At 39.9% G+C, this 27,209-nt stretch overlaps 1 protein-coding gene across 2 annotated transcripts; it reads right to left on the reverse strand.

Moving 5' to 3' along the window:
• Window positions 1-4: 4 nt before the first annotated feature.
• On the reverse strand, window positions 5-26,141 carry col17a1b (collagen, type XVII, alpha 1b). Of its 2 annotated transcripts, XM_079362027.1 has the most exons (56): window positions 25,155-26,141; window positions 23,723-23,787; window positions 21,371-21,421; window positions 21,109-21,216; window positions 19,461-19,826; window positions 19,267-19,323; window positions 19,128-19,163; window positions 18,942-18,992; window positions 17,125-17,271; window positions 16,363-16,791; window positions 15,847-15,930; window positions 15,678-15,740; window positions 15,422-15,580; window positions 14,628-14,720; window positions 14,492-14,536; window positions 14,259-14,402; window positions 12,301-12,771; window positions 12,161-12,214; window positions 12,054-12,071; window positions 11,895-11,921; window positions 11,726-11,788; window positions 11,535-11,639; window positions 11,398-11,451; window positions 10,973-11,008; window positions 10,762-10,815; window positions 10,632-10,667; window positions 10,512-10,547; window positions 10,345-10,407; window positions 9,342-9,377; window positions 9,141-9,212; window positions 9,011-9,037; window positions 8,885-8,920; window positions 8,740-8,775; window positions 8,578-8,658; window positions 8,393-8,428; window positions 8,215-8,307; window positions 7,550-7,621; window positions 7,033-7,083; window positions 6,838-6,897; window positions 6,345-6,404; window positions 6,228-6,254; window positions 6,076-6,135; window positions 5,871-5,957; window positions 5,339-5,377; window positions 5,123-5,230; window positions 4,907-5,026; window positions 4,705-4,827; window positions 4,469-4,603; window positions 4,256-4,375; window positions 3,999-4,169; window positions 3,604-3,753; window positions 3,292-3,519; window positions 2,659-2,823; window positions 2,454-2,534; window positions 1,119-1,202; window positions 5-1,031 (listed from the first exon to the last, which is right to left on the reverse strand). In XM_079362027.1, exons 2-56 carry the CDS (start codon window positions 23,775-23,777, stop codon window positions 976-978), a joined length of 5,319 nt encoding a protein of 1,772 aa, XP_079218153.1. In that variant the 5' UTR covers window positions 23,778-23,787; window positions 25,155-26,141; the 3' UTR covers window positions 5-975. The 2 variants fall into 2 exon arrangements, with proteins under 2 accessions (XP_079218153.1, XP_079218154.1); XM_079362028.1 differs by lacking the exon at window positions 23,723-23,787 and having other exon boundaries at window positions 25,155-26,140.
• Window positions 26,142-27,209: the final 1,068 nt, after the last annotated feature.

Raw genomic sequence — 27,209 nt, forward strand, 5'->3', positions numbered from 1 at the left:
AGACTCACAAATCCAAAAATAGATTTATTTGTGTGTCAAATATATTGATGAAATGTCAAACGTTTTAATCATGTAAAACAAAATCCGGGAACATTTTTATAATTTAATCTCGTCAACATTTAAAGGCATAAAGAAAATATATCCATTTCAGTGCGCTCTTATACAAAAATATACAATCCAATCAGTCATTTGTTAGTGATTGTCCGAGTCTCTGTCCTTTAACTATGTGAACAACTTCCTTCTAGGTTTTACCCACAATCCTTTTCACAAACGTACTGTTAACGCTCACCCTGCCCTGCTGCACAGACGACCCTCACTCTGACTGCTACGCTCAGTTTATGGATTAGGATGCAACGCTTTGTGTGTTTAACAACGTTATTTATTTTGTTATAAATGTGGGAGTCATGGATAACAGCCAGAGCTCTTATTGCCGGACGTCTGCTTGAATAATGTGAATGTTAAAATATTTTTAAGACAAATCTGAAGAGTTATGTAGCAACATTAAACACTGATATAGTCCTTAATACAGTATAATCCTCAATGAATACAAAAAATAAACAGTACACCAGACAGTAATTTAAGCAGTGGGAAATGAAGCAAAGTGCAAATAAAGTATCAGCTTTGTATTGCTTAGAAATATTTTCTTGAACAATGTTGCCCCTGGAAGGAAAAAAAAAAAGGTTTGAATGCAAGCTTCTTACTAAGCAAAGTAAACATTATACACCCACGTCTTCAAAAAAACATGAAGTCTGTGTTACAAAAACACTGACCAGCAGCTGAATCCAAACCTCCACTGCCTGAAAGAGTTCAGTTCTAAAGAGACTGATGCATTTCTTAGCTTTTTTATTTCTCTAAAATCATTTTCCAAAATTGGCAACCATAAGGAGCAATTTGACTACTCGCATAGCAAACGTTTAACACCGACAAAAAAAGAAGAGTAAAAATGAAATGTGATATGATCCAGTAGTTTGTTCTTTAGACGCCAGTGGCTCGACGGCGATGCCTCTTGTGACGACCAACCATACTGTCTTCTGCAGAGGATGAAATAAAAGTAGTTATTAATAAGATGAATGTCACCCTGGACCTTGTCTTTTGAAGTATCATGAAACGGAGGTTACCTGAGTCCCTCTTCTGTATCCTATGTGGAACCTCAATTCTTAGTGGCCCAGGTAGTCCTGGCATCCCTGGCTGTCCACGGTCACCTGTAAACATGCAAAAAGAATGATGATGGGAAAATGCTGGAAAATATGAATGCATTGTCCGACAAGGAGTTCAATATGAGGACTACATGGACGACGATGGATGATGTCTTTGTGCACTGAAATCAAAATCAGTTTGGTTTTTTTAAAGGAATTTGACTCGTACATGTTCAATTAATTTACATTCCAAACAGCTCTTCAGCAATGGACATGTCACTTATTACTCCAGGAAACAAAATAAAACGTTTATTTATTTGTGTTTGAATTTATATAAGGCAACAAGTGAGTTTATGATGACAAAAACAGACCGCTGTGTATAAAATAACACCTGGTGAAGTGATACTTATTGTGAAAAGTCCCAGTGATGTTGTACTCTATATCAGCACTTATGGAATGAGTTTTGTCCAATAAGATTGCTTGGTCTAACAGTATATACAGAGAGGGTGCGAGTACTTCTTGCAGCTGATTGAAAGCAGCTGTCTTGTGGGTCTCAGAGGATGTGGAACAAAAGCACTCCAATGAGTGTTTTTTAACATGCATGTCAATTTGATTGGTCAACATAAACAGCTTCACCAAAAACCAGAAGTGGTCCAACTGTGAAGAACTAATTGAAATGCAGCAGCCACTCAAAATCACCAATGGCATGAGACCATTGTCAGGGGGAGGGAGTGGGATGCCATTACAGACTTCAGTTATCTAAACGCAAACCCAAAAGGCATTAAAGCTACAAACGACTGAATAGAAGGGAGAAAGAACCAAAACAATAAGACAAAGATAAAAAATAGCTTCACTTTTCTAAATAGCCCCGAGATAAGGAGAAACAAAACCACTGCGGCCGAGCCGGTGATAAGAAACAGGATTTAAGGGCAGAACAAATAAGCTGAGACATTCTTCCAAAGAAACAAAAAGGCTGGGTCACAAATCCCCAGCACCAACAAACTCCACTTATTGAGCTGCTGGAAATAGTAAACAAGTCAAGTGGTGCTTATGTAGAATCACACACTCCTATCAGACACAAGGAACACAGAGAGAACCTCTCACTATCTCTGATGGTGAGACAATGAGTCAGCAGAGCGCTGCAGCTCAAGGGAATATATTAACTCAACACAGCTGGACCAAATCAGGGCCAATCAGTCACCCACACACCTGACACTGCACCCACATGACTACCTCCCCACGCTCAGTCAGCGACGCGTGTGATCTCCATCACAATCAAGGCATAAGCAGTGTTTTTTTAACTTGTTTTTAATGTACCCTTTTCTCCTCTGGGTCCTGGGTATCCTCTGTCTCCCTTTACTCCAGGGCTTCCCTGCGGACCAGCGATCGTGCCATATCCTGCAACAAGGCGAAATCACAGATTAAATCATGGCAAAGCAACATTTTTTCAAACAGACTAACAAGAGTCTGGCCAGTTTTTTCCATGTCAGAAACCCAGTTTGTGGAAACACTGTTTTCTCACTTCTGAAGAAGTCCATGAGGTCAGCTGTGACGTTGCCGTAGGCTCCGATAACACGGCTCACACCTGGTGCTCCAGGAGGGCCAGGTGGACCAGCGGGACCTTGAATTGCTCTCACGTTAGCCCTCCAAGGACCATTAACCAGATACTCCTGCAGCAGGCCTTGATCTAGAGGAGGGAGATTAAATTAAAGAACAGTAGAGAAATTTGTCAAATAAACCCATCTATAATTCATAAAATAACCCCATCTATAAATCTACCTTCCTGAATAAAGTTATTTACACGTCGGACTGGAGGATGAAGCTCTTTTACTCTCACGGCTAACATTGCGGTTCCTTCGCAGACAGTGTTGACATTTTGGCAAACTGGTGCCGTTTAAGATGTTGGAATTACATATTAGTACTCTTTGCAACGTATACACAGATGTGCAGCCACATATGCCTAAATATGTTCTTCAACATGTCACAAACAAGACCTGCTAAAGGATAGTAGGGATATTACTAAAGCGGCTTAATGTTTCCTTTGCTAAAATGTGAACAAATCATGGGAAACAATGGGCTTAATGTATCCATGGAGGATCCTCCAACTAAGGGAACTGAAATAGCAGCATTTGTACCGAGTAGAGGTATAACTTACTCTTGATGTAATCTGAAACTTTTACGGCCACACTGGAGTAGTCCATCGTCTCAGCAAACCTGCTGATATCAGTCTCTGAACGTTTGGAGCTGGAACGAACGTCACCCAGAGAGTAGCTTTGGCTCTGTGCGTAGCCATGACTGTAACCTGGCTCTCCACGATCTCCTTTCGGTCCAGTTGGTCCAGGAGGACCTGGTTGTCCGATGATGGCACGACGGACATTATCACCTGAAAAATAAAAGTCAATGTGATGTTTGACAACAGATGCTGATCTCCTGTCTTTAATCTGTGTGTGGGCAGCGAGCAGCTTACTGGTCAGATATTCCTGAATTTCCGCACGGATGCTCTCCCTAGGGAAGTTTCCACTGGAGGAAATCACACCAGAGTAAGTGCCCGAAGCACCCTGTGGTCCCCGTGGACCTTGAGGACCAGGAGGGCCAGGAAGACCTCTGAACCCAGAGCCTGAGAAAGATTCAAAATCAACATCTCTTTTATTCTGTGTTCATAGAAGGATGACGAAAGGATGGCGAACCCATTAATGTTGATGTCATCGCAAACCAAAAAAATGCTAAAATTGAGATTATGTTTGTATACTGTTTTGTTCTGGATTTTTTTAAATATTTGTACTAAATTGAATTGAACAGGTCCCAGATCAGCCTTCCCCTGTGTTAACCACTCGTTGTGTTCCTCCTCTCCGTCAGACTCACTTTGCAGGTAACGCTGAATATCCTCCAAGCTGTAACCTCGATCTCCTGCTCCGTACACGGTGGCAGTTGAGTGTCCCTGCAGCCCAGGAGGCCCTGGCGGTCCTTGAGGACCCGGAGGGCCAGGAGGACCACGATGTGAGACAGATGCCATCCATGATTGGAAATCAGGATCTGAACAGAGGAAGAAACGAGTTAGAGGATGAGTGAGAGACGAGAACCAGATGAGAGTTGAACCTCCTGTGAAAAGTATGACTTACTTTTTACCAACAGAGAATAATCGAGGGTCAAGGACGAGACGCTATTTCCCCCTGTACCACCAGACGCTGAAAGACCAGGTGGACCAGGAGGCCCAGGCGGACCTCGAGCAATCCCTCTTTCTGAAGATGAGAATGAAAGCAGTTTGATTGACCAGTGGAGTACAGTCACCTCTTTAAGGGATAGCGCCTTCTCTAAATGCAACCTTTGCTTACCATTCATGATATTGAACACATATCTGGCGACCTCTTCTACATTATAACTGGCTGAAAATCCTCCAGATGTTCCTGGTGTCCCAGGTGGTCCTTGTGGTCCAGGTGGGCCTGTGATATATCTCCTCACATCGTCTCCTGTACAGATCACAGCAGGAGTCCAGTAGGGTTTAACAAGGTACAGACTCCACAGACCTGCAGTGTGTTGATAATGTATTTCCTAAATGTATTGTACGTACTCTGAAGCATGGTGATGAGACCATTGACAGTGAGGGATCCATAGCCAGAGCCAGAGCCAGGTCCAGGTGGACCAGGTGGACCTGGAGGTCCTTGAACACCAATGCCAATGCCTGAGCCTGAACCTGGAATAGCACAGCACAGTTAATGGTTGTTCTATAAGAAGATGAATAAAGTCAATTCCGCGGTATAGCAGAGACTTACGTTGGATGTATGCAATGACCCGTGAAGAGATGTCGTCCATAGAGCCTAAGTAGGTTCCAGGGGCTCCTGGAGGCCCAGGTGGACCTGCAGGTCCTTGGTAGTTGGACTGTAAGGTTCTACCTGTGTGGAACAAAAAAAAAAAAAACGTGTTCATCTTCTCTTCTTTCCCCTGTGACAGTGTTCAAGCTTCTGATGTCACTTGAAAAAAACTCTTACTTAGATAGTCAGAGATGTACTGCCGCATCTCGCTAGAGGAAGAGAAGGAGCCTGGAGGACCAGGAGGACCTTGGGGACCAGGGGGGCCTGAGGTGACTGAGATGGAGCCTGGAGACAAAGAAGACCATTAATAACTGGAAGATGTTACCTGGAATCAAAATCTATTTGGAATTAGTGTAAAGAGTTGTTTGAGTAATGATTGTGTTTAATCTTTACCTCTTGAAGACCCTGGAATTCCAGGAGTACCTGGATCCCCTTAGAAATGATAAACCAAAGTGTTATCTTGATGTGAGACTACAGTGTTTCAACTGTAGACTGTATAAAACATGGACGTAGTCACAGTGATATTTGTTTCCGAAGAGGCGTTATGACGCCTAATAGGGGCCATAGGCTTTAGCTCCCTGCTAGCTAAATAGGCAAAAAGATTGAGTTGAGGCCATTGTTGAGGCACAAAGCTACACATTGTTCAGCAGGCAGTCAAATCAGCCAAAATCTTACGCACAACTTCTTGTCTACAGATTTTGTTACAGGTGTTTTCTGGTGTAGAAATGAGTGTTTCATGGGTTCTAATGGAGATTCCTTGGCTTTTGCAGCCAGCCTCAAGTGGACACTCAAGGAACTGCAGTTTGTCACGCCTCCAGTATTGGCTTCATTTTCCAACACTGGAGGGGGCTGCTTGAATTAAATTACCATATAAAATAGAAAACACGTACAGCCATCACAGAATTCCACATGTTGGTAGGTTTACCTTTATATCCTTGTGGTCCTTGAATTCCAGGAGGCCCAGGTGGGCCTGGTGGTCCAGGGATCTGAATCCCTCCAGAAAATGTTGATACTGTAGAGAGACATATACAGTAACATTGAGTCCTATAGTGCAAAAAGCCGGATTCCCAATCATGTGTCTGTCCCTTATAACTCTATCAGATTTAAAGTGTATATGTTGGGGGGCTGACCTCTGTCAGAGCTTCCTGATCTCCCTGGGTTGCCTGGCACACCTGGCTGGCCGGGATCACCTGAGACAGACATCAGATTTCAGTTTTATATGCTTAAAAAGGCTCACAGTTATCGATGCTGAATAAGATTTCAAAAGAATACAGATTTTTACCTTGGTATCCTCTTGGTCCAGGAGAACCTGAAATAATAAAGGAGATGTTGTAATAAAGTTCTTTCATAAATCTCTGAGTGCAGGCGACTCCTGGAGGTCTTCACTTAATGTGATCACCTGTTGATCCTTTAGGCCCAACAGGTCCAGGTGGTCCTGGTGGTCCAGGGTAGAACGTTCCTGCAAGAAGAGTGGTGTTTAAATGTTTTGTTTATTCACGTCACAGCTTCATCAAGATTCAGAAAAAAATCTCTGTTTATATCTGTAAGGAGTTTAACCAAATGTCCCTAATGCTGAATCTATAAAACAGACTGGATAATAGAAGATGGCATAACCCAACTGGGGGTCTGATGATACATACTGAGACTTAATGTGAGCTGTAGAACAGACAAGTTTAATGATCACTGTGCATCCGTGTTCACAGCATGCGTCATAAACTCCTTCCAGCTTAAGTTTCCTCTATACATGGTGTGGAGAATCATATTACTTTTACTCTTAGAATGTCAAGCATCTATGTATGTGAGTATGGTCATAGCTACTCAGAATAGATCATTTCTACAGTGTGTAACCAAACTGAACGAATGCAGAGAGATTCGTACTATCAGTATCATACCAGAGCTTGATGAAAAGCCTGCATCTCCCTTGTCTCCTTTAGGTCCTGGTCTTCCATAACCTTTGAAGGAAAAACGAAGATTCAAGTTTTATATGATGACTTCCTCAGCTCCACAAATCACCAAACACATTTTATTTACATTGGATCAGATGTTTTCGCTCTCTTTTTTTTAAATGGCTTTAATGTGTTATTCACCTGGCTGACCAGGAGGCCCTTGTGGTCCTGGAGGTCCTTGCCTTGAGTCGCCTATTAAACATTTAATGTTGGAAACAATCAGTGACAACAAATAACAATCAGACAGTAGGATGATGTATGTCAAGACGTTACCAGCAGAAGCCAGTTACTTTTTCATGCCGTTATCTGGAGATCACAAGTTCATCATATCTATATCTCGAGGTTATGGCATCAATCATTTTGGGATCATGTGATTATTATGTAGAAGTTAAAAAAATATGATTGAGTTCCTTTCACATTCAGAGCTGAACAGAAAGTCGCAGCATGAAAGTGTAGTTTTGTCCATTTTATTCTATCCAATGATAAGAGGTTGAAAAAATGTTTCTCTGATGTGAACGGGTTCATTATCATGTACCTGAAGATAATAACGCTGGTGTTCACTAGACAAAAATAATCAACTCATCATCTTCACACAGCAACATGAAAAATAAACAATCCTATGTTCCTTATATTGTAGAAGAGAGTACGTGTTATGTACCTGGACGTCCAGGAGGACCAGGTGGGCCAGGTGGACCGGGTTGTCCTGTATATCCACCAGAACTAAACTGACCTGTAACACAACAAAATATCATAAGTAAGTTATTTTTTAAGTTATTTGTGGGTCTTTATGTCTTCATTGGATGAGACATGGTAATGTTGAGAGGAAAGGAGGGGTCAGCTTCCAACCAAGGGGCGCTGTGACGAGGACTATAACCTCTGTACATGGGGCGCTACATAACGGCAAGGTAAAATCTAAAGCCCCAAAAAAAGATGCAGTATTGAGCAGGAATCTGGACCAAACGTGAGTCACGTTGTAAAAAAAGAAGGAAGTACTTTTAGCATTTATCAGGTGAAGAGCTGAAAGTAGGAAAGGCTGTGAAGCAACATAAAATCCAAAATGTCCGTCTTATTGTTTACTAGAACTAACCACAATTATATCTAATGTACTGACTGTATTTTACAGCTAAGGAATTCTACTGTCTCTATGTTAAATGTTCGCCTCAACATGAATGGTCTTCCTTGAAGTGTATTCTGCCGAGTTACAGCACAGATACAGCAGCTTATTTCTAGACTAGACTTTGTCAAGCGATTTTCAATCAGTCACGAAATCACTTACATTCAAAAGCTTTAACATCGAAAAAATCCTTAAAAATAACTACTCACTTCCGGTGCTGCTTGATCGTACACTTTCGGACGTTCGCACTGATATTCCCGCCTCTCCCTGGTCTCCCTTATATCCTCTGTCACCTTTAGGACCTGTAGAGACAAATAAAATGCAGATTCTATGAGACTCTACTTATCCAAAAAGCATCCAGTGGAACAAAGTAGTAAGATGACCTACCAGGTTGGCCAGGCAGACCAGCAGGACCAATGGGACCTGAGAAGAAAGAGCAAGAATAATATTGATTTTGACGCTCCCACTGCTACAGTGACAGGCTTTTGTTACCGAGGAAATGGTTTTAGATATAAATCACGCAGTTGCATAGAACATAATCTGGCAACTTTCTGGGCTGCTTAAGGTCAGACCTGACAGTCCTGGCTGTCCTGCAGGCCCAGGAGGACCAGCAGGCCCGGGTGGTCCTGGAATGCCAATAGAAGTGGAGCCAGCTGAAAAATATAAGTGATCAGATCAGATGGCATATTTTCAATGAAAGATATGTTTGGATTGAAATTTCATCCTGATCTTACCGGCGTTGATGATTCGTCCTGCTTCACCGGTTTCACCTAAAACAGAAAGCCAGATCCTTACAGAGATGCATAGACCGATGGTAGAACACACAGTATCTCACAGAGCAGAAGGCTATGAAGGACATAAGGTTGTCAGGTGATGTACCTTTGGAACCAGGTCGTCCTGGAGATCCTGCAATCCCTGGAAAATAAAGACAGACAGTTGGTACGTTTGAATGTTGAGAGCATGAGCTGAGCTACAGGATCAACAACAGTATATTAAGAGTCATACCTGGAGGTCCTTGAAGTCCTGGTTGTCCTATAGAGGGTGAGATGTAATGAATATATTGTATAAATTCAACATCCACTGATGATAACATCACTAAAAGGTTAAGGATCAAGTGACTTCAAGCTCAGCTTACCTGTAAGTCCATTATCCCCGGGAGGCCCTGCAGGACCTCTGAGTCCTGGTGGCCCTGCAACTCCCTGATCACCTGCAGGAAAACAAACAAACGTTCTTTGGGTGTTCTTTTCTTTGACATTTCAATTTTGAGAAAACAAAACCTGACCCTTGTATTTTTCTGTGTCTCTTCCAATGTGAAGTCTTAAAGTCATATATTTACCTCTTGATCCTTTGACACCATCATGTCCAGACAAACCTGACGACATAAAAAAAATAAAATAATATTACATCAATACATCTATAAGCCAATCAAAAATCATTTTTTTGGAAGAGTTTATCTTTTAATTAAATAATATTCCTCCTAATATCATACACCAGAAATTAAGAAGGAAACAAGGCGATTCATTAGCAGACTCCTCTATGTTGCTCTCTTGTGGTGAAGCTGGTTTATTACACGTTACTGCCTTCATGAAAACGATTGAGATTTATCTCATTAACAAATACAAAAACTGCCCTTCATCTTAAAAAAATGTATCCCAATAATAAATAGTATAAATATCATGTATAATAAACTAAATATGTTGTGCCTTTTTGTGACAGAGTAAAAATTCTAAAAATAATCTTAAACTAAAAAATAAATATGACGGCCAGTGCTCGCCTTTACTTTTTCTGTAAACAATGTCACAGCTCTTGTCAATCAGATTTATTTGTCTTTGTAATATCATGAAATGACATACTTCTTAGCTCTACCTGAGCTGAGTTTTTACCAACACTTTGTTCTTTATGTAGTTCACATTCTCATGAGGAGGATTTAACTCATCACTCCACATGTGATTTTTAGTCCGCAACAAAAATCGGACTGTGGTCGTCCCAACCACCACCCAACCACCACCCACTGTGTCATGCCCTAAACCATCAACGTTCTCATTCATGCACGGCCTGCTCCGACATCCACCTGAGCGGCAAAGAAGTATGGACAACCGGAAGGTGAGGAATACAAAGGAGAAATCCTTCCTGCATATTATCCCAAATGCTCTTTTGTATCTTGGGATAACACCTGTTGTAAATTGGCGCTATACAAATAATTGGTTGGTTGATTGATTAATTGATTGATATTTTTGTTCAATCGGAGGAGGAAAAGATGGTCAAATAACTGTTATAGTTTAAAAGAAGAATTGAATTAGTTTGTCACAAATATTTATCATCTGATGCTTTAAACTTACCCATTGATCCTTTCTGTCCTTTCTCTCCAGCCGGCCCTGCTGGTCCTGGTAAACCAGCTTCACCTGAGGAGGGGGACAAGTTGATCAGGAAACTGCTCCCACTCTTTACAATTAGGACGCCTCTCTCACAGCTTCAAGTATAGTTTGATTCCCAAAGATGTACTGACCTTGCAGACCTCTGAGACCTTTGTCCCCAGTGTCTCCTGAAAAATGCAATCATTAAGTTAAGAGTTAGAAACTTTGTAAAGCTTCAAAAGTCTGAATAAAAACTTTGGATTCAAACTAACCTTTTTGTCCAGAAAGACCAGGAACCCCTCTGTCACCTGTCGAGTGATTGGAAGGTCATTGTGATATAAAAAAATAAATCAACATAGATTTTTACTGCATTAAGCAAACATGTCATGTCAATTAACATACCTTTAAAACCAGGTAAACCTGCCTCGCCACGGAAACCATGTGTACCTGGTGGACCTGCACGAAACATGAAATGAAAAATAAAGGAGATGAAGTCATACTCTATTAAAATTGTAGTTGCTTTTATGACATTTGAGGAACTCTTGTACTCGGTGGGTGTTTCAGGAGTCACAGGGATGCTTCGCAAAAGTAATGACTGGACAACACGACTCACCTGCTGGCCCAGCAATTCCAGGAGATCCAATTTCACCTGGAGCACAGATGCAAAGATTATTATTTATGTATTTTATATTATTATTGTTATGTATTATAATAGTATATAAAGGTAAAACTATAACAAGAGCCTTTAGGCAACCTCGTAATGAAAATCAAGCAAAAAAGAAATCACAATATTTATTTTCTTAATACAGTGAAACCTCATGAACACTTCAATGCACCTGTAATAAATACTAATTGTACTGAATGTCTACAGCAGAGATCTTGTTTGTGTTTCACTGATGGTTAGTCTACTATGCTGCCACCTGGTGTTTATTTTAGGTAATACACTTTTACAAATTGACATTAGTTAAATAAAAATTAGTGATGTTTTAGGTTTTTTTTTAATTTAAGAATAAAAAGGAACAAGTTCAACGATCTCACCTTTAAGTCCAGCCAGGCCAACAGGTCCAGGGATTCCAGGTTCTCCAGGTGTGCCTGCAAAAACCAATGTCATTAGTTTTATTGAGACAACATATATTCTTCTAACACATTCTGACTGCTGAAAATCTGAGCCTTACCTCTGTCACCTTTCGGTCCAACGCCTGAAGGTCCAGGCTCACCTCTCGGGCCAGCTGGACCCTCCCGACCCCTGGCTCCAACTATCCCATCCACTCCATGATCACCTGGTCAGGTATTTCACAAACAGGTGATCAATTCCTGTAACTTCTGAGCATTATATCATGGAGATTGAAATAGAGATCTGCAATACCTTGGCTTCCTTTTTGACCTTTAGGACCCTCAGGGCCTGCATGTCCAGGAGCACCTGGAGCACCTGAGGTCAAAGAGTTACAGTCAGTCAAATGATGGTATTCATGATGCTCCATCATAATGCTATACACATGTCAAGAACTTATAAAAAGTGAAATAGTGCTCCTCACCCATAAGTCCATGTGGACCAGGATCTCCTGTGACCAACAAAACAAACATTTGATAATGATGAGTGTACGTAAGAGATGACAAAAGCTGTTTTAACAAATGGGCAGCAGTCCTGAAAATGTTCAGGAAACAGGGATAGACTGTCTTGAAATCTTTCTTACCTCTAGGTCCTGTGTCACCTGAGAAGAAAGAAATATATAGATGTGATTAAAACAGGCTGACTCATGTTAAATTGTGCACATTTTGGTATATAAGTTGTAGTATTAACCTTTAGGTCCAGGCTGGCCACGGTATGAATCTCCCACTGAGGATACTAGAAGAGCTGAGACAGAAATAACACTTCAATGACGTGTGTGTTTTTAGTTTGTATGTTGGTACATTGTTGTAGGCGTTACATATGTGCAGTACCTCTGAACGCCTGTGATTGCATTTCATTTCTGAACATGTTCTGCAACATCAGCTTGAGAGAAGCGTCCGTATGTCCTCCACTCACACCGAGCCCAGTGCCTGCATCTAAACTGATCTCCGTTCTGCTGCTGGAACTAGTGCCAGAACCAGTGCCAGAACCAGTCCCGGAACCTCTAGCACTCGATGTGCCCGACCCGCTGACCCCTCCATTTCCGCCAGCAGCAGTACCACCTCCAAGGCTGACATCAATTCCATTTCCACCCGTGGAGCCGCCACCGACACCAGCTATGCCTATTCTTGTGTCTTTTCCGCCTCCACTTCCATGGACAACGTGTGTGTTAGAAGTAGATCCACCTCCACCCAAATAGATGTCGTTAGTGGAGTCTCTACCCCGACTGGTTCGAGCAGCAACAACTGAGGACTCAGCTTCCAGGGTAGCCACCCGATTCTTCAGCTTCCTCATATCCTCAGCTAAGAAAAAGACATCAAAGGTTTTAAGATGCACATAAGGAGCACAGATTTCAGCAATTTGTCAATAAAACTGTTTTCTAGTGTTTTCTAAAGGCACAGAGTTATGTGTTGTATGTATCTATCTATCTATCTATCTATCTATCTATCTATCTATCTATCTATCTATCTATCTATCTATCTATCTATCTATCTATCTATCTATCTATCTATCTATCTATCTATCTATCTATCTATCTATCTTTTACACATGACATTTGACAATCAAGATGAACATCATCACCATTCTTCGCACAGTGTTGTATTCACAGGCTAAACACGTCACCTCAGATCTAAATGACTGTACATAGAGGTGCTATTAAGAGGGTGTTTTCAATCCGCTGGATTTCCAAACACAATTTAAAAAGGATATTAAGGTTTTTGAATCATAAATAATACAGTCAGTCTTTACATATGGGGTATGGGTTTAAATTGTGTTTGTAAACCATGGATTTAAACAAAAATATATATATATATGTTTCAACACAACCAATGAAAAAGCTACAACAATTCATCTATAAATCACCCGACATGAAGACAGAAACAAAACTATACTCCCACTGAAGTTATTTCAAAGAAAATACAGAAATGTAAAAAAAAAAAAGAAAGAAAAAGAAATACACTAAATGATTTGGTCAAGGAGCAAAACTAAGTCAAACCTTCCTGATTTAATTCCCAAGTCACTTTTATCTTCAGTTTTCAGCTTAATCTCAACATTCATAAAATAAGATAATCCTTTATTCATCTCGCAAACAGAGAAATTTACAACATGCTTGAAATATAAAAGCAATATAAACGTGGTTGTCTAAAAGGAGCTGAAACAAACAGTCTGATAAATGAATTAGATGTTAATGAAAATAATAGCCATCTGTTTTGTAAAATACTTTTGCTTTCAGAGTGTTTTAGCCAATATTTGTTAAGATTTTGTCAATTATCAGCAGTAAAAGAATGTAGAATAAGCTAAAAGCAGTTTCTGTTTGTTCATGAATGTAGAGGGATCTCTCACTGGATGAAATTCTGCAGATTATGTTTTTTATGTGTGTTTTAATCAAGATCGCAATCCATCAAATCAGAGGTTACTAAAGATTTTATTTCCTGGTCGTTTTTTATTAAAAATTCCCTAAAACGTTTCTACTGCATGAAAAAGTGTCTCTGATGTCATCCGGCAACAATTTATGGAGCTTCTCCACTGACAATAAATGCCAAAGTGACTTCATGGCAGCAGGACACAGATCAAGTTTCCAAAAAAGGAGAACAATTACTCTCTCACAGGTCTCAGCAACATTGTGAAATAATGTTCACCAGCCTGTTAAAGGTCGAAAACACTTTTTATTGGTTTGAAAAAAGCCCCTCCCAGAGGTTTTATTGCACAGCGAGGATCTCTGTGGAGATTTTTTTTTTTTTTTTTTTCCTCACATTTAATCCCAGACTGTTGCATAAATTGACCTTACCCAATGCAATCAGCCCAAACAGGAGTCCCAGAAGGAGCAGGGAGAGGAGGAGAAGACCCAAAAGCCACTTCCACCAGGAGCAACAGGCATCGGAACAGCAGCAGAATCCTCCACCTCCAAAGACGCCGCTGTCACGGCGGATCTCTGAAGACCGGGGGAAAAAAAAACTCATTTTCAAGCACTAAAATTTTGAATCATCACGTAAACATCACTGTACACGCAATCAGCAATACCTGCATATGTGGATTTGTCTTTCATGACTACTCCTGATGATCCGACTACAGAAAAAGAACAAACAATCATGATGAACCAGTTCTTACAATCCAATCAGAGGTTGTGTTCTTTGAGAATTTTCGAACGGGCACTCACAGTAAGAGTTTCCTGTCTCTGTCTTCAGGGGCATCGTCTCACCGTAGCTTGAAATGAGTTTCTCTTTCTTGATTGAATCTCCTGACAGCGACCCTGTAAAGTTAGAATGACTTATTCTTAATTCTTATTCATATGTTTTGTTTTTTTTAGGAAGTAGAGCAGAACAAAACAAGCAGTTTATAACAAGCAGAATATAATGAAGTGTATTTAAAACTCCTGTGCGGACCTTTTCATTTCTACAGCTTTAGGCGCCCCCCTGTGGACAAGCAGTACATCTTCTCTCTTTTCTGATTTCGTACATGCCCGAGATATATATATTTCCTCACAAAAAGTTTCATAGTGCTTTCTTTTAACAGTGAAACGTATCGCTCATGATGAATATCTGCTTTGTAAAAAAGAGGCTGTTTCCTCAGTAAGCTGTAAAACACCTTTACTTAAATCTACCCCTTAGTAATGTCTACAGGCAGTGAAACTAACACTGTGGTCAATCTTGTTGCATGTGGTCTTGTTCGCTTTCCTAAGTCATAAAGAGGAATCCATATTCATTTGAGTGTTTTGTAACAAAGTAAAAAAGGTGTCAGAGGGGCTTGAAGAATGCTTATGTACATGTAAAGTCTATTTCTGCAGAAATGTTTGATTTATATCAAGTTTAAAAAAAGAGGAATGCTTAGATTCAAGAGGGGTTAAAAAGGTTCACAACTTCATGTTCATTAAAATACCTCAAAGTTACTAGTATAAAGGTTGCATGGTAAGCTATGCCATGCAGGCGGAGGGGGGTTACATAACTGACTCACCTCCTCCCATTTGAACGCTGCTGCTGCTGGTGAAGTGCTTCCCGCTGTCTTTGGCCAAAACGAGCATTTCTGTGTCCCTTTTGGCTTGAAAGTTCTCCTTATCAGAGATGAGGAACTTGTAGTCTTTCTTAAAAGCATCATCAGTTTGGGATCTAGTGGCTGGAACACACAAATGAAACAGTTCAGCAATCGTTGAAGCCGAACCGTGATAACTTTGATATCAGATCAGAGGGAGTTCAAACTCTTGTGGACATACTTGTAGAGACTCCAGTGCTGGCGACACCGCCAGTGTTCGACACGTTCTTCTGAACACCATAACCTGTCAATAACAGATAGACTCGTGTAAAAAAAGAGGCCCTTTTATATCATTATTGATGAAAAGCATTTGATAAGTGTCAAGATGTGGTGGATATCTTCAGCTTTACCTCCGAGACTAGCGTTAACATTGGCTCCACTTGTGGTGAGGACACTGGCAGATGTGGGCGCCAGATTATTCTGAAAGCCATAAACTGTGGAAAAAAAGATGAAAAGTTTGGTATTATTTTATGAATTTAAATCGTGAACTCTGTTCGAATCTAAACCTACAAAAAGAAAAGGGAAAACAAAAAAGCCCCAAAAAATCACACATAGGAAAGACAGTTATAAATGAACTACACAAAGTCACTGTATCACAATGATGAATCACAACACAGAATAAAACTGTATTTTTCTGTTTATTTCAATATATCAGTAAGACTAGAAGCTGGAACTGCTTGTATACGGGAAGTTGGGGGGAAATAGATACAAAAATATGCCTAGTGATTTTTCGTTTACTCTAAAAGTAGTCCCAACCCACAATGAATTGTAGACTGTGTTTTATGTGCCTTACTACATTACACCTACATGTTTGAGGTAGTATCATAGACTGCAGTCAACAGGTAGGATTCAAAGGATGGTCTTACCTGACAGTGACGAGGGGGAGGTGAGGCCAATTGGTGAAGATCCTCCCCCCATGTTGTTTGTGCCGACCTGATAAGAATAGCTGCTGCTGTTGCCAGCGGCAGCTGTGGCGGCGGAGGCCGGCAGTGTGGACGTCGACCAAGTAAAAGATGGAAGCATAGTGTCCAGTGTGTCATATTGGCCTGTTCTCACACTGGTGTCGTACTGCCCTGATCTCAAACTGCTGCTATACTGGCCTGTTTTCAGACCAGTATCATAATGACTTGATTTCACACCAGTATCATACTGGCCTGATTTTACAGTGACATCATATTGGCTTGATTTTAAACCAGTATCATAGTGCCCGTTGGTCAGACTGGTGTCATACAGGGTTGATGTTTCAATGGTTTGGAAACCGCCTGTTCTCACACCAGAGCTCAGTATAGGAGAACCTGTAGGAGAGAAGACAAAGAATAATAATACATTTTATTTCACAGCGCCTTTCCAAGCACTCAAGGACGCTTTACATTGGATTAAAAACATGAGTGTGTGATTGGTCTATAATTTCATATCTACCCAGTTTGTGCCTCTCATATTTTTATCTATACATAAAATACATCGAGTTCATGGTCAAGGAAAAATAAAAAGCTCCTGTAAACACAAAGCTGATACAAACAAGCTACAACAAAGGCAAATATGAACCATGTATCTTAGAGAGGGAGACAAATAAAGGGTGTCTCTGCATGTAAAGAATGTGAATAAGTGCAGCTCTGGCAAGCATATACCTGACTGAGTGGCCACTGAGATGGTCTTGGTTTCCACGGCGGCCTTCTTAGGGACAGGCAGTGTGATTGAGGCGCAAGAGGAGCGAGTTGGGCTGACGCTGCTGGAACGTCCCTTCAGAAGCTTCTTTACATCATCCAGCTCGGTCCCTGCAGAAATACACATATTACTCACAAGATATAAAACTGAATGTTCTCAATGGGTTGTTTAAGTCTTACTTCATCTGAAATATGTCTTATTTTATGTTTTTTCTCATGAAAGAAACTTAAAATTGGCTTATAGGCCTATTTGAGTTTCTAGGTATCTCTCCAGTTTGTATTGATATGCAATTTATATCATGAAACCAATGTACCGGGATGTATTAATATACTAAATTAATATAGACCAAATAAATTAACAGTTTGATAAACTAACATGTAAAGGTATTTTAACCTCACCTATTACACCAAATACACTAGTTAGCTAAGAAGGTAGTTGCAAATCTGCTAAGGTATTTAGCTTTAGCTTCTTTTACCTGTTTATCAACTGCCTTCAGTTTTGTTGGAAAGTAACCACCAACCTGTTGTTTGATTAAAGTTTACATATTTTAAATTAAAGGTAATAACTCAGGAAGAAACAGACCCACCGAGCTTGCTCTCCTTTAGCCTACAAGTCTTCAATTAAAATATAAACTAACTGTTTAACAGTTGTCTTTATTTAAGATCATCTTAGCCAATGGTATTTTTTGGGGGGTGAAAAAAATAAATGTTTGAATCTTACTTGTGGGTCAATGGCCTCTGAAGCATTTTAACCTTTTTTTTGTTTTTCATGAATAGTATCAACAACAGTCAAAAGTACTGAAGTGATCATTGTACTTGCAGAGGTATATTACAGAATGTAGGCAACTACTGGCATAATGAACTTCAAAGAGACAGCCCCCTGCAGAGTTTTATTACACTTTTGATAAATTATTATTATAATTTCTTTATATGTAATATTGTAATTTATGACAATAGGGACTCATTTTTTTGTATGCAATAAAGAATTGCATGCTGCAAATGTGTGTGGTATGTGCATTTCAATATCCAAAAATTATGACTCAAATATGTAGTAGAGTGAAAAATGTACTATGTTTTTGCTGGTACAATGTAAAGCATCAGAAAACATATGGTACGAGTTCTTTGGTGCTATTGGATTTTTACTTACATAATAGTACTAACTTTTCTACTACTTTTAAGGGGCACACAGTATGCAACATCTTAACCTGCTGCCCAGCCAAGGTTAGGTAACATTGGGGTGATTAAAATGTTAAAAATGGAGAATAAGTAAGTGCAGTTATAAACTTCAGTCAGCAGAGGGAGCACTCAACGTCTGCTAAACTTTGACTCACTTCTGTTTTCACTGAAACAGCAAACAGTGACTCATTTCTGCCATTGTTGCCACCACAAACTGTCCCTTAAGTTCTTCCTCACATGAACACAATGCAAACAAACGTGATCCATATCGTTTAAGCCCCACCCTTTTACTTTTTTGCTGATGTGCTGTATAACCCTAAATCTGTGGGAGTTGCACACGTGTTACTAATCACAATTTCATGGACATAAACATACATGTGACAGGAGGTGGAGGAGGAAGAATGCCTGTGTGTGCAATCTACTGAATAGAGAGCCAAAGAATTTAATAGCAGCACAATACGAAAAACACACTGCCCTAAAGTAACCCCTCAGTACAAAACTCCCACTCTTCAAGTGGCTCTTAAAAGGAAGACTGGAATAAAGACGCTTTATGAGGAATTGCATAACCATCAGCAATTGAATCAATGTGTCTCAAGTGGTCTTACATCTGCCGGGTGTTGGAGAGGCACTTTGTAATCTGGCTCTGATCTCGCTCTCTGGAAAGAAATCACAACACACATTGGACAATTGGAATCCTGGTTTAATAATAAAAAAAAGTTGGAACAATACAGAGTGAGATGGTGCAGAAATAATGAAGGGAGGAGGGAGGGGAAAAAACTATTATTAAATACCTCGACTCTCGCTCCTCCCTCTTTTGCCACCAGAGCCTGAACACAAAAAGGAAAAAAAAAACAAAGGGAGAGGACATATGAGGATAATTCTGTGTAATCAGAGAGTATTTAATCCAATACTGCTTTCATTCTCACTTACAATAGTTCCCATAATCTTTGCGTGTAAACTCTGGAGAGGAATTAGCACTGGAACTTCCTGAAGAAAACACAAAAGCAGCTGAAATGTTTACAGCACCCTCATGAACTAGAGTTTCCTTCTATTTTATTTTGTCCCTGCTTTATGCTTAACATGTTGCACACTGTGCAGTGTTTGTTTAATTGACATAATCTCACCGTCATAACCCCCTGAGCGGCTTGTGATGGTCTTCCTCTCCCGGAAATTTGGCGACAGGCCTCCTGATGAGCCAGCAGTCTGAGCGCGCTTTGCACCGCCTGATGAGCTGGACCGAACCTTTGTCACATGGCTCACCATGTAGCTGCTGCTGCCTCTTCCCCCTCCCCCTGCTCCTCCTCCTCCTCCTCCTCCTCCTCCACCTCCTCCTCCGCCTCCTCCTCTACTGCTTCCTCCACCTCCTATTCCACCTCCAAACAACTCTCCATCAATGTAGGTGCCCCCTCCATCACCTTCACCCGAGGAGCATCCTCCCAGGTAAACCCCTGAGGAGGAGTTGTAGTTGCTGGTGTTCACACCTACATTGGCTAAAGGGAGAGATAAAAGATTCACGTTTTATTTTGATATCCTGCAACAATGTCTTTACAGACACAGAAGCAGTTTAGGAATTTGTGCTTTCAGTCAAGTACAACTTTAAGTTACTTTTACTTAAGATGAGAATTTCAAATTCATGGATCCTTAAGTTGCACCGCCAGCAATAAACTGGATGGATTACATGTAAAAATGTACAGCATTTATTAAGGTGAAAGTAAAGTCACGTATTTACCACAGTAGCCCATTCTCAAATTCCTGCATTAAAAATATTTAAGTAAAACCCGGAAAATATACTTGAGGTATTGCATGTAAAGTGTGAATGGCCACAGCTTATTTAATAACAGGCTGTAGTGTACTACATCACTATCATTATAATTAAGAAGAATTTTACCGTTTCATTTAGTTGAGTTGAAACTGATAAACTGATCATAAATTAACAGATCTTCTCTACATGTCAATCAATCATTTGCCGTTGTTTTTCAAAACATTAGAAACAAGAGATAAAAGCCCTCAGGTCCTTTCAATTCATGTTTCACATCTTATCTGATTTAATAGCTTGACAATGTGAATGTTGATGATAATAATAGTAAGTTCAACGTTTGGTCATTTTAACTTAAATCGTTTACCCCGTGGATGTAAAGGCCCAACTAGGGACACAAGTTTAAACTGAGGAAAAGCTATAAACTCTCTGTTACACATGTTTCATGCTCTGTATAGAAACTGTGTTAATACCGTGTCCTCCCTATGCAATTGGTTTTATTTAACTCAAAGTATTTAATAAATTCTTCATGAATGTTGCACAAAAACTCATTTTACACTACATTTGTAAAGTACATGTAGCGATGCCTGAAAATGAAGCTACATGAAGCTTACTGCTTAATTAAAATATTTTTTTTTATCCATAAGAATAGTACTTTGGTAAACTTCTCTGGCTATGGGATGTATTTTTTAAAAAGTTAATACAGCAGAAAAACGGTATCTTTCACATTGTTTGATCACTAATATAATAGTAAGCAACACTACAAAGACATGTATGCACAATGAGGAGCCTACTCTTCCCTGTGGATACCTCAGCTATGTTTTGCTTGTAAAACCTGAGTAAAGGATATGAACACTTCCTCTATCTCTGCCTGGAAAAAAACTGCAAGTGATGTCCAAGGTTAAATCAGGATAAATGTTGTCTCTGCTGGGGGTTAAAAATATAACATGCAGCTTTACACAACTTCCCAATTTTTTTTTTTTCTTTCTGAACCACGAGTGGAAATGTGCTCTCACATGAAGAGAAATACGTTCCACTGCTGTTTTGGGTTAAGACATTCTTCTCCAAGCCCAGCCCTCCACCACTGCTGGACATATTCCTGTGATTTGATCCGCTGGTTCCCTCTAGCAACAAAAAGACACAGAGCAAAACACAGAGAAGCTATTACTCATCGGGAACTTCCTTCAGAGAACCCTCTGCTATAATTACTGCATTATGTGTTCACTTTACGGGCATTAATTAAAGAACATGTGGCTGGTAGGAGGAGGAGACACTCACTTGGTGGCAGAGAAGTCAGCCGGGTTGTGGTGGTTACAGCTTCTGTCACAACTGATGGTACATTATAGAGAAAGAAAATGTTTAATCTGTATAAACTGTGCAGCTCTTGACAGTAGTCTACTATTTAAAGTTCTGTGTGGTAATACCAGTGGGAAGGTGTTTAGTGAGGTGTTGAATGACGGGCATGCTGAAGATTGTTACGCTTGAGTTAATGTGACGTTGAATGATGGATGGTGTTGATGGAGATGTTGCTACTTCTTAATACTGTGCTTATATAGTATATAATAACTAAAGCTAATGTGTATGGATAAACAATCTTTTAATAATGCCTCAGGAATAAATTATAAGCCACTGATAAAAACGACACTCGAGTCCTTTGGTCAGGTTGGTGTTTGTCGTCCTCTGGCAGGGCGGTTCTTCTTGTAACATTAAAATCATTAATGATGTATTCATAACTAAATCAACTTTGGACCAGATCAGTCTGCAAGCAAGCGTGCTCCTGTAACCTTCATGACAGTTTTCTACAAACCTCATTCAGATCAAAGAAGAGCTAGTTTAACACTTTTCAGGCCTTTTCCTAAAACTAAGTCTGCAAACATTAAGGTGTTTTATCACAATGTACACTGTCTGTCTGTCTGTCTGTCTGTCTGTCTGTCTGTCTGTCTGTCTGTCTGTCTGTCTGTCTGTCTGTCTTTCTCTCTCTCTCTCTCCCTCGTTTTCTTTTGTTGTTTCTGGCTTGTTTTATTCTTGCTTTGATTTTAATTACTGATTATTGCATCATCTATCTTTATCATATCCTCTAACACTGTGTTTTCTCTGCTTGTTTTTCCAACAACAAAAACGAATTAGCTGAATAATTCTTGTTACTGGGACAAACTTGTATGGGGTCATTTTAACAAGGTACAGACTTAATGGCTCAGTATTGTTATCTTTATAAGATTTGTTTTCAATAACCTACAGGTTGTTCTCATCAGTGGCTTATAACTGATATATGAAGCATCGGTGAATAACTATGAGTCTGTTTTTATCTATCTAATATAAGGTCACTTCATTTGAATTTAAGGAATAATTTAGAAATTTAAAAAGATACAGCTTATATAAAATAAACCAAACAAACACATCTGGTCCATCTTTTCTGGGGGTGTCACAGATTTAGACAAACACTTACGCACAATTACTTAGTTTAGCAGTCATCATGAGATCTAAGTATGGTGGGAAATCTCAAACATTGAGAATGATTAGAAAAAAATCTTAAGTAATTGGAGTTCATCTCACAAAAGCCTTCAAACATCTGTTTCTGTCCATAAGCAGGTCCATAACTACCTAATGTAAACAAAGAGCAGAACTTCCTTACATATGACTAAAATATCATTTATAATAAACTGCAGTTGATAATTAACTGTAATAATAACCTTTCCTCCACTAGAAGACATTTTGATCTCCAGCTGCAACTCGCTCAGTTTAACTGGACTCAGATGTAAAGGAGCCTAAATTCATTTTCATTTTCATGCTGCCTCCTCGTTGTCATCATCATCTTCCTCCCTCCTTTTACGGACTTGTGTCTGTTTCAAGGTCGAGGCTAAGACACTAAAGGTGATTTATTTTTTACTGCTGTTGCTTTTCGAACTTCTCAACAGCCTTCGACATTGGCTCAAAGACGTTAAAACAATGCGGAAAAAAATATCCTAAAACCGTTTCGTTTTTCTAAATTCCCTTTAACTTTACCCTTTATTTGTTTCCCAACTGTGGAAATGTCTGTCTTGCTCCCCCCCTTATGTAACCTCTGCTTTGAGAAATGATCTATGTATAAACTTTCATTTGGAAGTGACTCATAAAACAAGAACAGAACAAGTAGGCGACAAAACGGCTGATTATATGTTTGTCTCAGTTTTGGTCACACGTATAATCAGGCGTTCCTTGACCTCGCCATCTTTAGATCGAATCTGAGCTATCCTTCTACATTCAGTCATGACTGCAGGAGGTAAACCCTGAGGATGACCTACACCTCTGAGCCCCGAGACAGCGCAGAACAGAAACCTGAGAACAGTGAAGGCATGGTGTTAGTGATAGTGAGCCCCCAGAAAAGACAGTCAAAAGCATCACCAGGGAAATCAGAATCAAGTCTTTAGACAGGAATGCCAATCCATCATTAAGCTTTAAATGAAGGTTTGATACTTCTTGCCACACTTGAGGTCTGTGGAACGGAAACATCGTTGATGCTTTGCCCCTATTGTGTTTGTAAGGCAGAAATATCGACACATCTACCAGTTTGATTCATTTCGTGTGTGTGTTACTTGTGGTGTTACGATGTCTACTTTTTCAAAAATGTGTTAATAAATTCAGAAGTCTCACCCCTCTCTTCTGACAAGTCTGCCGTGTAGTCCATCAGTGCTATTAACTCCTCCATCTCATCTTATCTGGTGACATGACGATAAAACGTTTACCAGTGTTGTGCCTTTAACTCAAATAAAAGTCTCTTTATTCCTTGACTTTTAAATGTGGTTAAATGGCATCCAAGCAAACATTTATTGAGGGAAAACATGCAACAAAAAAAAAGTCAATTCCACGAATTTCTCGGTCAAAGAACAGGCCGCTTGTATCTGATGTTTGTTTACTGCTTTATAGATCTTAAATTCCTCCCCTTCGAAGATGACAAAATGTTCCCCACATGGGTCTCATGATGATACTTCTGAAAACCCAATATACTATTTTGTAGGACACAAGCTTTCTCTTGACATATCTGCTTGTTTTGGTCTTGATCTTGAAAAAAACAAACAGAAATCCTACAGTGTACCCAGGCTAGATCATCGAAAACTTCCCAAACATATTTAATCTCACCTGAATAGAAAACACCACAAAAAAGACCTTCAGAAGCTATAAGGCCTTGTGTTCAGATTTCAATAGATATTCTTTTCATGTCTTTGAAGAGCAAACTCACAAAAGAACAAAAGATGAGTGGATCCCTGCACAGCCCTGAAAGCCCATCGTCTTACCACACCCTGGCATCTGAGGACATTTAACATCATGTGCCTCCTACACTCCTCACTTTATTATACAAAAAAGCAAAAAGAAATCAAGAAGCAGAAATTCTCCAAAAGCTGGAATCCACATTCTCCCCTTTAAACTTGATTTTAGAATTAAAAAAAGAGGTTCTTAATCGCAATGGGACCAACAACGACAAATAAAGCTTAAATTAAATAAAACAATTCTGGAAACACAATAAGAAGCCTTAAAAGTCCAACAAAGTTTCCCTTCATCGCAGAAAAATGTGAAAACAATAAAGAGTCAGTTGCAGCAGCATTTCAAGATGTACTAAGTACTTCCTTTACCAAAGTCAAACACAAATCTCTTTTTTACAGCCTGTAACTGATCTGGACCTCAAAAAGTCTGCTGTCACATAAAGCTGGCGCTACAGCCCGTCCAGGTCCAGCATTATATTTAGATGGATGTAAATAGCACAGTAAGAGAGCATGTAAAACTATCCTGAGATCACTAAGAGACTAATTTTAAGGATACATGGGGGCAGATGATCTCCCCCAAAACCCCCTGGTTTGTTTTACAGACCATGTGCATTTATATATTATATACCCATCGCTTATTACATTGGCATAGAGAGGACTTAGCACAATTCCATCCAACAAATCCAAGCTTGAAAGCCCATCACCAAAATCCCACAGAACGATTAGTGCAAAGATGTACCAGCAAGATGGGAGAAATCAGCATTAATCAGTAAAAGAAAAACTTTTTAAAGAACAGTATTCCTGTTGTTAAATCCATAGCCTACCTTCAGCCAGCTTGAACAACAGTCAGTCAAATCCCGATGAGCCCCCTTGTTGAGATGCGCCGACTGATCCACGGGAGCAATAATGTGTCGGTATGAAGTTGACGCGCCTGGGTGGGATGTTCTTAAAGTCCTCCTCCGTCCTTTTGTGCTTTTTCGCCCAACTTTCCCAGGCAAGTCAAAACAGAGATTTGGGCACGGGTCCCGGCCGCGCCCATCAGCGCTGCAGCTTGGCAGGCAGGTGTAGCAAACGGCACGGAAAGCTGAATTTTAAAAAAGAAGAAGAAGAAAACAGTGCCTTAGGGGGGCAATTAAGTTGTCAGCCTCACCTCTCGCAAAGACCGAGACGACTGGGAAGAAGAGAAGTGATGGACTCCTCCTGCTCCTTCTTCTTCTGCTGCTGCTTTTTTTCAGCACTTTTGGGAACTGACAAACTTTTGAAAGGAGGTGGAAAGTAGTGATCAGGGGGGTGGGATTTTAAATCCCTTTTTGGGGGGTTAGCCTACTAGTGCAACTTTTTCAGTGTCTCCTGTCCTGGTCTATTGTGTGCAGAAAATCAACATCATATTGTTGCAGCTGGAACACATCTGGAGCACACATTGGAAGCTGAAACACAACATTTATTCTGCATGGTTTTAACCACTGTGTTGTTACATAAACCAAACACTATTTTACTATGTTATCCAATGCAAAAGCAGCATGCAAGTCTTCATAAACCAGTCAGAGTTTTTGTTCTGCAAGATTGTGCAGCTGCAAAAATATCATTTTTCTCTGTTTATACAATTAATTATGGATTATAATGAATGCAGACTCTTCCTACCACATGCTCACTCCCACAAAAGCCGTTTTTAACTCATATGATCGTAATAAACATCTCTATCCATTCATTTGCATTTCTGCAAATTGGATGCTTTATTCCTCCACTGGCAGCCACAAAGTACTGGCAAAATCCCTCACCCACCAGCCCCACCCTGCGTAGACATCTACCCTCCCTGCATGAGTCACAGGGAGCATGACTCCAATCTCTGCTTAAAAATGATGGAAAACAAATGAACCCTAAGGTCAGAGGAGGAGCCGCTTCTCGGCTCACGTTTATGTAGAGGCGTGGATGCCATATCTAACAGAAAGGAAAGGGGGCCTGTTTTTAAGAGAAAACAGAGTCCACGATGGGGGGAGGTGACTGGCTCGTGCAGACCTACTGGTTTTTTTGTTCAGGTTAACAGCTCTCCAGAGGAGGTCGGGAAATTTCTCGAGAACAAAGGGTGGCAGCAGTTTCACAATTGCCCATATTCAGGGTGATTAGACTTTCAGTTGAGTGTGTATCATTGCAAATACGTTATCAATTTAATACAAGATCAAATATATATTGAAGAAAACAATTAGGAGTCACAGAGAAAGTTGTGTCAAGTATAATCCATTAACATGAATCAGTTTGCTACAGAACAAGTACTTAATTGTTGGTTATGAAGAAATCTCTGCACTTTTCTCAGTGTCTGGCAAAATCTCCTGCAGGCGGTCTTTTGTTTTTTGTCAGGCACATTTTTGTTCAGTCTTAACTATAAATTATAATCCATGGAAAGCTCAAAGACTGGCTCCTCTTTAAGCAGGTATTTTCCAAAGAGATAAATGTAAGATTTATCACACTTTGTTCTCAGTTAAACCTGCCCGTAGCAGAGGATACATTCCTCTTTGATTTGGAAAACAAGTGAACATTTTACTGGACTTTATCCACTTTTATTGAACTTTCTACTTGTAATACATGAAGAAGGGGCATTTTGGGGAGTGAGCACAAAAGTATTCCGTTTTTTTAACTCTTTAACTCACCTACTTGTTTTACAAAATAATCAAGTGCACATATCTTTGTTATTCTTTATTGTTCTTAGCTTAATCCTTCACATAATTTATGTCGAAAACTCAACACCAAATTGGAAATGAAAAACGAGAGATTACTGTCTGTACTCATTAAAGTCATTTATCAAGCAAACAAATCATCATTGTTGGGAAAAGGCAAAGTAGTCATTGTTTTACATCATTTAGGGTCTGTGAAATGTCATGGAC

This window comes from Symphodus melops, assembly GCF_947650265.1.
Source record: "Symphodus melops genome assembly, chromosome: 15".
NCBI classification, from domain to species: domain Eukaryota; kingdom Metazoa; phylum Chordata; class Actinopteri; order Labriformes; family Labridae; genus Symphodus; species Symphodus melops.

What these genes read in the sequence shown, in the direction of transcription:
- col17a1b (XM_079362027.1), bottom strand. Translation starts at nt 23,777, where the DNA reads ATGGAGGAGTTAATAGCACTGATGGACTACACGGCAGACTTGTCAGAA. An exon ending in AGGACCACAAGGATATAAAG is followed by an intron (nt 5,378 to 5,870) that starts GTAAACCTACCA and finishes ATCATTTCTAAG; the next exon opens with GGGATCCAGGTACTCCTGGA. An exon ending in TATTCAGCGTTACCTGCAAA is followed by an intron (nt 3,754 to 3,998) that starts GTGAGTCTGACG and finishes AATCTTTCTCAG; the next exon opens with GCTCTGGGTTCAGAGGTCTT.